The sequence below is a fragment of the Pseudopodoces humilis genome, chromosome 2, assembly GCF_049639895.1.
Source record: "Pseudopodoces humilis isolate 2021_Gansu_Grassland_sample_001 chromosome 2, ASM4963989v1, whole genome shotgun sequence".
Lineage (NCBI taxonomy): Eukaryota > Metazoa > Chordata > Aves > Passeriformes > Paridae > Pseudopodoces > Pseudopodoces humilis.
In genome coordinates, this window is record NC_142201.1 from 19,271,835 (window position 1) to 19,283,941 (window position 12,107).

General features: G+C 38.9%; 1 protein-coding gene across 7 annotated transcripts in view; it reads left to right on the forward strand.

Annotated features, from left to right (window-relative positions):
* MID1 (midline 1) overlaps positions 1–12,107 on the forward strand; it is a 238,100-nt gene that overhangs the window by 212,282 nt on the left and 13,711 nt on the right. For all 7 annotated transcript variants that reach the window (XM_088051778.1, XM_088051779.1, XM_088051775.1 and 4 more), the window contains 2 exons: positions 2,363–2,490; positions 10,093–10,236. In XM_088051778.1, coding sequence (XP_087907904.1) covers positions 2,363–2,490; positions 10,093–10,236 — 272 coding nt within the window. The remainder of the gene's footprint in view (positions 1–2,362; positions 2,491–10,092; positions 10,237–12,107) is intronic.

Sequence of the window (12,107 nt, forward strand, 5' to 3'; positions counted from 1 at the left end):
AGACAGTGGATTATATGTTCTCTCAGACTGGTTTACATTCTGTCACCAATAAACAGTGTGGCATCCCAGTTGAAGCCAGTAGGAAAACTATAAGTACCAAAATCTGAAGGTGGGGGTCTGCCCTTTCTTTTCAGTATTCAGCAGAACCATCAGTAGGGTAGAAACTTGTGGAGACACAGGGCTTTATGTGTGACTACCACAACATATCCAGAGAAGCTCCAGTTTGAACTTCTAAGCATGAACAGTTGCATCATAAATACAATCACGGAACAGACACTGGGACAGCAGAAATGAGACAAGCTGACATATGTGCCCAATCAAACTTAATTCTTGGCTATCAGAGATTGCTGTCTTTAATGGGATGGCTGTGAACACCCTGAAAATCAGAGAATCATTCCAAGCAGTGAATAAAACTGAGGGTAAAAAAACCACAAAGGGCTTGCAGACAAATTGCAAGTGGAAAAAGAGGCTAAATAGAATTAATAAATTATTCTCACTAGTAACTCTCTTAGTTCTCATGTGGTGAGCAACATTTTGTTTGCTTTTAGACTGCTCATGTAACAGTCTCACCAGGGCTCTGAGCTCCAGCAGCTAAAGCAGTCTCCTAAAATCATGCTCACTGTGTTTCTTCATCCACATATTTCTAAGTAATTGCAGTAAAATATTTTCTGTTGTAAGCACAACAGGTAACTGCACAAGCAAAGTCATTAAATACACTCTGATTATTAAGCTGTGCATTATTTACAGTGGGTGAAATGCATTTATCCTAGAAAAGAAAACCTTTCCCATCAAGTACAGTGTCAGTGTTTACAGTGTCAACAGTAGGCAGAACTACTGGACGAAACTCAGTCCTCTGAGCCTATGGTGACATGGTGTCTGAAATTCTGAATTGTTGATCTCACCAAAAACTGACTGTAACACATGTAAATACAGCACCTTTTTCATATCCTCCAAAACAGTCCAAAAAGGCCTGGTGATATTAAAAAAAAAATTTAAAAAATCTGTCCTAGGATCTACTTTAAACTGAGTTCTACGTCCACAGCTGCAAAAGAAACAATTATGAAAACTCTACGACAAGATTATTGACCAGGAAACCTCCTCGGCTCAGCTTTTGAAAACTATGCTGGAGAAAATGAGATGTACAGCTCTGGTTTTGGCTTTCCTATTGTATTTTCCTAAAATACTACACAAAATATATATGAGGAAATAGTCCTTAGTAAAAAAAATAGTCCTGGAGTAATTTGTACAGAAAAAGAATAATTTGGGGAAATTTTAAATTTAAGCAAACAAATATTTTGATCAGACATGTCATGAATGACAGATAACAGACATAGATTGCATGCATAGTTGTTTACCTCCAAACTGAAACATTTGCCTAATTTCTGTTGTATAGCATAAGGTTTAATAATCTCTCTCGTTAAACCAGTCAAACTTTCTATAAACACATCCAATATCCAACTCTCCAGAAATATGTATTTTGAGAAACCAGGCTGAAGAGTCTGAAAAATGCTTCCTGACAGAATTTTTCCTGTGAAAGTTCATCTCTTTATATTAGTACATCTGGACAGAGAAAATGTGAATGTAGATCCTGAAATGAGGTAGGTGAGGAAACTTTTCAGTTTTGGAGGACATATAAGTATGCACACATGCTTTGCAGGGAAAAGCCTTTTAAAATAAACCATGCTGACATCTATTTGTTTTATCTCCCTCCTGTGCCTTTTGAAGTTAACAGCAGTGTGCTGTGGTGAGCAGCTGAGGAGGTTTGGGGACTGCACCAAGCCCTTGGGACAGCAGCGCCAAGGCGTGCCTGGAGCAAGAAACTGCTTGGGAAAACAAGGGTTGGGAAAGATGCAGCATCTGTCTGGATTGCTTAAAACAGCTAATTATAGTGCTCTTTCTTCCTTGGTTCAATGGGTGATTAAAAAGAAGAATTCAAGGGATATTGTTGCTTGGCCAATATTTGTTAAAATCTTATCTGACGCTGCACAATAGGCCTAAACTCAGTAAAAAAAAATAATATTGTAGATCTTGCTGTCAAAAAAGAAAAATAGCAGAAGTTCCTAACTTAAACCATACAAATAAAATAAGTATATGAGCTTTTATCAAGCTCTTTGGGAAGCTATGATATTGATAATATTATATAATTATAATACTTATAGATATTAATAAATATTGTATATAATTACTATAGTAATATTATAATATAAATATATTATATAATATATTATATATTATTTATTACTATATTAATAATTTATTATATTGTATATAATAGATATATTATATTATATTGATCAGGTCCACCTTGATATGAAAGTCATTATGTCTTGAGTGCTAAAAGACATTTTCCTTTTCATTACAGGGTTTCCATGGCAACTGCATCCTCCCAGGTTCTAATTCCTGAAATTAATCTCAATGATACTTTTGATACGTTCGCGCTTGATTTTACCAGGGAGAAGAAATTGTTGGAATGCCTTGATTACCTTACAGGTACTTTTTTTTTTCTTAATATAGGTGCTATCATTATATACTCCTCATAAAATAGTAGTGATAGGATTTTCTTCAGTTCTCCCTGTCGTTGTAACTTTGTCTGATTGCTAGGCGCTCACCAAGCCACTCTCACTCCATTTTCTCAGTAAAGGGAGAAAATAAGATGAAAACTCATGGGTTGAGATAAGAACAAGGAGATCACTCAAGAATTATTGCTACAGGCAAAACAGACTCAACTTGGGGAAGATTAATGTAATTTATTACAAATTAATTATAAAAGTAGGACACTGAGAAATAAAAACAAATCTAAAAAAAAAAACTTTCCCCATTCCACCCTTCTTGGGCTCAACTTCACTCCCAGCTCTTCTGCCTGCTCCCCATCAAGTGGTGCATGGGCATGAGGAGTGGAGATTGTGGTCAGTTCATCACACATCTCTGCCACTCCTTCTTCCTGGTGCCTTTCCCCTACTCTGGCATGGGCTTTCTTCCATGGAATGCAGCTCTTCATGAACTTCTTCACCATGGGTCCTTCCAACAGAGTGCTGTTCTCCAACAGCTGCTCCAGAGTGGGTCCTTTCTGTCAGATGAGTCCTTCAGGAGTGGACTGCTCCAGTGTGAGTCCCCCATGGGCCATGATTCCTGTGAGAAGCCTTTCTCCTGTGTGGTCTTCTCTTTTGCAGCTTCCTCCAGGGCGTATCAGCCTGCTCCAGGGTGGTCCTCCGCAGCTGCAGGTGGATATCTGCTTCACTGTAGACTTCCGTGGGCTGCAGGGAAACAGCCTGCATCACCATAGTCTTCACCGCAGGCTGCAGGGGGATTTCTGCTCCGGCACCTGGGGCACCTCTTCCCCCTCCTTCTTCACCAATCTTGGCATCTGCAGGGCTGTTTCCATCACATTTTCTCACTCCTCTCTCCCCCTCTGCTGCATAGCCTTTCTTACCCTTTATTTAAAATGCTGTCTCAGGGGCACTATCCGCACAGCAATGGGCTAGGCTTTGGACAGGGGCAGGTGTATCTGTGTCTGATACTGAGTCAGCTCCTGATATTTTCTGACAGAGATAGCCCTTGCTGCCCAGCCACTTCCAAAAGCTTGCTACATAAACCAAATACTCTCTCCCCCTTAATCCTGGATATATTACCTGCAGCAGCCCCAAAACACCTCAGGAAGCATTAGATTCTTCAAACAACTGGGATGCATTTCCTACCTCCTCTCCTTGCATTCTTCATCACCGGAGTTGTGGAAGTAGGATTGAGAAATGGTTAAATGCTGCTTCAGCAGAGTGAAGTAAAAGAACAGCTGGAGCTCAGCCTGGAGGGCTAGAGGAGAGAGAACAGGGACCAAACCCTATTTCCCAGGAGATGGATGCTCCAGGTGTAACCCTCTCCCTTGGGGCTGCTCCTTGCTGCAGCAGATTGCTGCCTGGCAGAGTTCCCATGAGCAACCAGAAGCTGTTCCAGCAATCAACATCACAGGCTCAGCAGTGAAAGATGTTTTCTCATGTCAGTGACACTGTGTATTTCCCCCATCACAGACCTGAAGGATCTGGCTGTGTCTGGAACCAGAGAGTGTGCAGTGTGCTCTGAGCCAGGCTGTGGGGTGGGCTCTCCGCACAGCAGAGCCCCGCCTGATATCTCTGGCCTGAGGAAGCCCACAGGATTAGACCCTTACTGAAAGCCTGACTAATGTGCAGTCTCAGAATGTACAATGACTCACAAAGAGAAACAAATTACTATAATTTAGGGTGTTTTGATTTCAATGCCAGAATTAGAACAATTCATTCCAGCTCAATTGAAAACAGAAGAGAGTGGTAGGTTTTTATTTTGCAGGGTCTTTAAGCATCTGCTGTTAGCACCAAGAATTTGCAATGAAAGACACAAAGCACTTTTAGAAAAGCACTGGAAAACACTTCCTGAGTCCATTCACTTGTCCCAGTTTTCAGAGGATATACTTGTGTTAGTTCAGGAGAATGAGAGGGTGCTGTCTCATTGCCACTGTCTTTTCCAATCAGAGGACTGGCTTCTGGCTTTTCTTCAGAGGAAAGCCTGAGAAAGTGAGGGTTGTTCAGCCTGCAGAAGACAGGGCTCCAAGAAGACCTCATCGTGGTCTTTCAACACTTAAAACATTTTTGTAGTGTCTGTTGAGAAAGGACAAGGGGTAATGGATCTAAACCAAAGGAGGGTAAATTCAGACTACATATAAGAAAAAAATCTTTAAGGTGGCATTGGAACATAAGGAGACATTGGAGCAGGTAGCCACAGAGGTATAGGTCCCATCCCTGGAAACATTCAAGGTCAAGTTGGACTGAACTCTGAGCAACCTGCCCCTGTTCACTGTGGAGATTGGGCCAGATGACCTTTAAAGGTTCCTCCCAATCCAAAGTATTCTCTGATTCTGTGATTCTGTGAATAATGAATAGATTGATATTGGGAAGCACAAGACTGGGTGCATGCACAGGGCAGCAGCAGTCTTGCCTGATGGAGCTTTGGGGTTCTTGCCATATCTAAAAGAGAAATCATATCTGCAAGGAATTTCTTTATCACTGTGTGACAGATGAACATAATCAGTGTCTAACACATATTCAAGTAAATGAAACACAACAATAATGTGATAAGAGTAACTTCAGCTTCTTATACAGGACCAGTGAAATGTTATGGTGTCTGCCTCTCTCCAAATCTGCAGGAATTTTGCCATCATGTTGAGCCTTCACCCCAAATTTATAAAAATCCAAGGAAATGAAAGGAAGGATTAAAACAAAACCAGACCTGTTTTTTTCCTAGCAAACCATTTTTATCCTTGCCCTTGATGTCCAGTGAAAAACAGTTCTAACTGGCTTTTCTTCCCATTAATAAATAGCATATGGCTGCATTGTCAAGATACAAAGCACATGTCCAAATTATCTGAGCATCAAATGCAACCTATGCAGACAGTTAAAATGCATTTATGTAAATATATGTACATAGGTATACATGAGATATAGGTATATACATATACACATATATATATAAACCCAAGAGAGAAATGCACTTGATTATTCTCTATCATTGTCCAGAAACTCCAGAGAAAGATTGATATTGCTCAGATTGGTGCATGGAATTTTCATAGATCATAAACTGAACACTTTGTGACAGAGTGAATTAGGCTTTACTTTTGTCATGTTTCACAGTTCAGTAAAACGAAGACCATCTGTACATCCTAGTCATAGATCTATGCTGTGAATTAGGTGAAGAAGCCTACCTAATGACAATCATCTGTACTGCTTCTGAACAAAATGTCAAAACCTAAATTCCAGCTTCATTATCTCTGATGTCAGTTGCTTTTGAAACAACTGACCTTGGCTTTCTCCTGGAGATTTTTTTCTCCTTTGGTTCTTCCCAGCGTAATATTTGTCAGATCGCCTTCATCCTCCATCTCCCCAGCCCTATCTTTATTTCTTCCTAAGCTATTTCTTTACTGAATAAATTAATTTAGGTAGCTTGTGCTTATCATTTACACAGCTGTCTGTCCAAAGCTTCTGCTCTCCAAATAAAATCTCTAATATGTTTCTTAAAGTTGCTAGCCAGACATTGAGATACCAAGCTCAGTATATTAAAACAACACTTATAATCTTCATCTGACTGTTCTATTCTCTGTATATATAACCTTGATGCCTTTTGAAAGCATTCTTATCTTAACAGTTGCTCAAGCTTTTCATCTGGAAACCATCTTTTTCTAAACATGTATCTGGCTAGATCCAGGCAATACATATGACTTGCAAACCCTCTGTACAATATTACTGTCATAAGGACTTTTTTGTCCACTGTGAATCAAAAATGCTTGGTTTGTGTCTTAATACTTTGAAATCAATTGCAGGAACATTCATTCTTTGACCTTGCAATTTGCCCTACTTCAGAAATGCTATCTGAAACAATGATAAGATTTCTTCATCCATCACTTCACCTATGACTGCACAAAGAAATCTGTATTGCCTAGAATATGCCAGCAATTTTTTCACACAGAAACAATTTCATTCTGGAAACTCTTCACAACCTTTCTTACTGCTTAACTCTTTCAGCACTGAAAGATAAAAGACCAACTCCAGACAGCGCTCAGTCCCATGGTTTGGGTGTAATCTCATCCTCTTGGTTTTGAGCAGTCCTGGTCTGCCCAAAGACTGGGTCAAGATGTCTTGTACGTATGACCAAGCCCTAACTCACACATAACAAGTTAATAATACATAAAATTTGTATCCACATCTGATGTAACTGTACCTTTCAAGTTCCTCTGTGTTGATTCAGCCCAGTGTCATGATGCAAGATGGAATCAGTAATGAATACCTAAAAGGGAGATTCAGATCAGCTTCTGCAACCCCCTCATGGTCATACCAGCAATATGGATATTCCTGGCACCATTAATTCAAGCAGATTACTTAGGTCTTCTTTTAGGTCTTGATACTCAGTGTCAAAATCTATAAGGAATCTTTACAAAGTCAATCACTGCATGACAGCAGGGAGAGAGAAAGCGAGCAAACAAAATGAATTTGAGGTGGATTCAGTCAATCTCTGTGACCTTGTGCTGAGAGGATTTAGATAGAATCTCAATAGGCACCCAGGAGGCACTGCATTAATGCTGGAATTCACCAGGGAGAGGTGGCAGTATCCCTCGTGTGTAGACCTTGTGAGCCATATGTTCTGCTTCAGAGCAAAAGCCATGCACTGATGACACCGAAAGGAAGGTGTGTTAAACTAAATGGGTTGAAAGGGAGTAGTTATGCTTGTGAGATCAGTTACTCCTGAGAGCAAATTTAAGAAACTGCATTTCTAATATTAGTGCCTTTCGGGCATTCTAGGTGTGGCTGATGACTTTTTAAGTGTGTTTACTCAGTTTTGAGTTAAAATGAAATAAAACAGCCTTCAGCAGCTTTTTTTCTGTGTTACGAGAGAGTGTTGATTCACAAAAGCTGGTGAATGAAAGTCTGAGTGTCTGCAGAAGTTACCACTCCCAGATACTGGCTCTGATCCTCTGTGGAGAAGTGCATTATGTCTTCCACTGCTGTGCTGGAAGCATGCTGGGCTTCCCCTCTGGAGCAGTGGAGAAGCACACCCGAGTCAGGAAGGCGAGGTTGCTGGTACAGCCTTGAGATCACTGGAGTCTTTGAGGAGGTTTCCATGTGGCACAGAGCTCTGCAACAGTGCTGTTGAATTCAATAACCAAGTCACACTACCAAATGCAATACTGAAGCTAACTGGTTGAGGTCAATCTCTTTAATTGCATTGCAAATTTACACTCTCTAAAGGAGCATGTGCCGTGGAATGAAGAATTTGGCGGTTGGACTGTTACGTTATTTTGTCATAACAAAGCATCTGAATGTAGACTTTCCTGCCTTTCTGTAGGAGAAACAGGTGTATTTGTTTTATTCTGAGTGGTTTATGAAATGAATGTTGCCAAAGAGCTGAATTCATGCAGTATAGCCTCAGGGGAGTTTGAGTTAATCACAAGAGCCAGGGAAAATGTCTTTCTTAGGTCAAATCTCTTTCAGACATTTTCATTACATGAAAGTCTGTAGATTTCCAGCCATAAAGCCAAATGTGCAAACAAGGAGCAAACTTAGGATGCTGTTTTCAAAGAAGTTGAAGATGCTTAGGTGTTATTTAAATGCAGTTTACAGTTAATTAAACCTTCCGTATTTTATGCTTTTCATAAATTAATATTTATTTTCTGTGCTGAAATAATAATAAGTAAAATACATTCTCAAGTAAAATATTTTGCTGTTAGGTGCAGGAGATGACAGAAGAAAACTTAAGTTGAGCACCATTGGACAAATAAAAATAGATCTACTTGTATATTTGTTATTAACACTTGTTCCAATTTTTGTTTAGCCTTTGAAGGACAGGCAAAATATTGAAATGAAGCCCCAACTAGGAATAAAAAAAAAATTAAAACCTCCAGTGATTGTTCTATGAGATACATTTTTGAAACATAGCTGATATTACTATCAATCTTTTCAGAAAACTGTGGGCCTTTTTTTCCCCCACATTTTGATTATATTCTTCTCACAGATAGCTGTCCTTACTTGAGTTTATTTGTATTTCCTTTCATTAATACCCTTCTTTCCCAAGGGTTTCTCTGACAAGTTAAAAAAGAAGCATTGGTAGGCCTCTGTGATTCAATAGAATTTAAAGCATCACAAATCATGGTTGTATCATGAAACACATTTGAACTTTTCGTTATTCCCCTTGGTTAGAAGAGGTTGCCTGGGGACCTATCTGCACTTTAATCCTTGGGAACATACATCAGCAAGCCAGAGACATGATCTATGAAAATTCTTGATGGAAATAAAATAGATGTTTCATAAAAATAAGATCTTGCAAAAGTAAAGGTGGAATTCCTTCAGAGGGACTTTTTTTGAGCCTATTATTTGTGGCTATCAGAGGTTAAAGAGCTGACAGAAAAAAAAAACTAAGCGAAACCACAAACATTCATAGTTGCCTTCCTTTTCCTCTAATACAGACATAGTTTGGATGTTTCAGCTTGAGTGCACACCTTCTTCACTCTGTGACAGCTGGGAGAAACACTATTAAAGCACAATAATTTGTAATTTTCTTTTCATGATATGGCTTGTAGGGAAGATGATTTGGAATGAAGCTCCCACTGAGACAAGCATGCAGGAGGATCCCTCAGTCTTTCAAAGAGACACTCATTTCTTTGTTATTTAAGTGCTTGGCTTTTTAAAGATTGCAAACAAGAAAATTTAGACCTCAGTAATTTACTTCAATTTTCACTTCTTTAAATAGGTCTTTAAAACAAACTCATGTGTTAATAGAGGAAAATATTGTATATCTTACTACACAAAGATCTTGCCTGTTGATTAGGAAAAAAAAGGAGAGACGAGAGCTCCTGGGTGACTATTTGCCTGTAATATTCATGCAGTCATTATGTTATCATAATAGCTCTTTTTTAATGTTGAAAAATGTGAATTTTATAACCAGCAGAAATTATACCTATATTAGAAAGGATAGCTAGGAGCTCAAGAAAAATGGAGAGAGGAAAAAATTGAGCATAACAGTGTAAGTGTTGGGAGCTTCCTCTAAATGATATTTTTTAAATACCTGTTGCTAATGAATGACAGATCATAGTGCAGCCTAGAGCAGGGCCAGGAAGGATGCACCACTGCAATACCACTTATGGCAATCTCTGGTAAGACAGGCTGGGCAAACACTGATTTCAAGTCAACAGTGGAGAGTGTTGTCCCTCTCTCTTGATATGCATCAGTGAAATTTTGATAAGTTTCATGAAAGGTTCAGAACAATCTTAGAAAAAGTAACTTGTCATAGTGTCCATATAATGTGACCACCAGTATATCACTTGGTCGATGGCATCTGAAACTAAAGCTACTTCAATGCAAAATATTTTCAAAATCTGGAGTTCCTAGGTGGTTATGTCATTTTTAAGAATTCCTTCCTAACAATTAGTTGATAATCAAAGTTAGTACTGAAATTAGCAAGACGTTGTTGAGAAGTCTGTTGGATGATGTCTCTACAATCTCGTACAACAACTACATCCCCTCATCCCAGGGGAGAGGGGAAATGCTTCACTGATTGTGCCTCCTGTGTTGTATCTCACAGCTCCCAACCCACCCACCATTCGAGAAGAGCTCTGTACAGCCTCTTATGATACCATCACTGTGCACTGGACATCAGATGATGAGTTCAGTGTGGTCTCTTATGAGCTGCAGTACACAATCTTCACTGGACAAGCCAATGTTGTTAGTGAGTATAAACCTTTTCTTTTCTTGTTGTGCCCTTATGGTTTCTATGTAAAGCAAATGTCTTTAAAGACAAATATACTCCTAGATCAAGAACAAAAGGAAAAATTATTTTCTAGAAAGATTGAAAGCAAAAATTTTCAATCCAAAGCAATAATGTTTTTAAAAGGGTTTGAAATTCAAAATTACTTCCGTTAGAATTTCTGGTGTCTTTTCTGTGGGTTCCATGTATTGGGATCTTTCAAAGACTAAAACCATCACAAGTATTGTCTATATTAACAAGACTTATCTCTTGTGTTCCAAGTCCCTTTTTGCAGAGGTAGCAAGTTCAAAGACTTCAGTTCCATTCTCTGCACTAGTCAGGCACTGTGTACATGGGAGCCTGTGTTGAGCAGGTCATTAGTTAGAACTGAAGCCCCTTTGTCATTTATACAAACTTGACATCTGGACCGTTGTCTGAAATACAGATTCAGTCCTTCCCTCTGATTTTTATTGTCTTCAAGGTTACAAATCATAGGTCTCAGTGAACTACAGGCTAAGTTAGGAAACATCAGTGGAACAAGAATTTATATGGTAATTTGTTTTTACTTAAAATGAGATTAACAAACAGTGTAGATTTTGTATTATAGCACATTTTTTATGAGTACACTCTATGTTTTGAATCTGTGACTTTCTTTAATGACTGAATTTACTTAATTAAATTTTGAATTGTTTTATTGTTAAATAACTACTCCTCACAGTAAAAAAAAAATATATATATATTGTCTAATCTTTGGTCAGGAAGTTAACATTCCTGGATTCAGTATTCTGCAATCACTGGGGTCATTGACCATGAATTTGGAGATGTCATTCAACTTCTTCCTGTTCCCTGTATATTTAATGGCAATACCACTAGGTGGCACATACTTGTTTTATTAAGCAAGGATTCTGAAATGAGCCAAATCAATCAAAATGTGGAGTTTGTTCAAGTCAGCACATATTTAGATAGGGAACTCATCGCCACAGAGGGATGGTGTGTTTCTGAGTTCAGGAGATGCCTGGACAGATCATACAAGAAAAATACACTGAGAGCAATGAAGTGCAATGCAGTGGCTCTGGAAATCCCAGAGCTGTAAGCTGTTGATGCCTGGGAGGGCAAGGTGAGAAATGATCAGTGTGTGCTTTCCCTGTTCCTTGAAACCTTCCTACACCTCGTCTTTGCCCACCATCAAACACCCTGGCCACACACTGAGCTAGAGAGGCTTAGTTGTGACACAGGGCAGAAAGGTTTTTCTTCTTGCAAAAATTTTTTGTAAGAAGAAAATTTGTTGAGATACTTTGATGAAAGTCAGAGCTGTGGGCATGTTTACAAGCTTTGTGTCAGTGGAAAAATGGTATGGTCTATGCCAAGTTTGAGTACTGAGCCAAACTCTCCCACTGACTCTGTTACTGTGTGCACCTCATCTTCTCCATCACTGAGCTGGAGTTTATTTTCCAAGCCATCTGAAAGGACATCTGAGGATATTTGTGCTGGCATCTTCATACCTTTTTTAAGTAGCATACTGTGAATGTATTATAATATTCAGGACTGACTGAAAAGAGGAGACAGATTATTGAAAATTTGATGCACGTTTTGTCAAAACCTCCATTTAGCATTTCCCATAAGAGTCTGATTTTGAAGAACACACTGCAAAATTTAAGGCTGTTGGAAAGACCAAATAAATTCGACACATGCTTCTACATCTAAGCAAGCTGGATAATAAAAAAGTATAATAGTAATTTTGCAAAAATTGAAGCAAGGTAGATAAAGAAGGAAAACCCTCCCTGATTAATCACTACCAAGCAGAGAGGATTTAATGATGAGCCAGTTTTTTGCTTGTTTTCTAGTCCATTTTC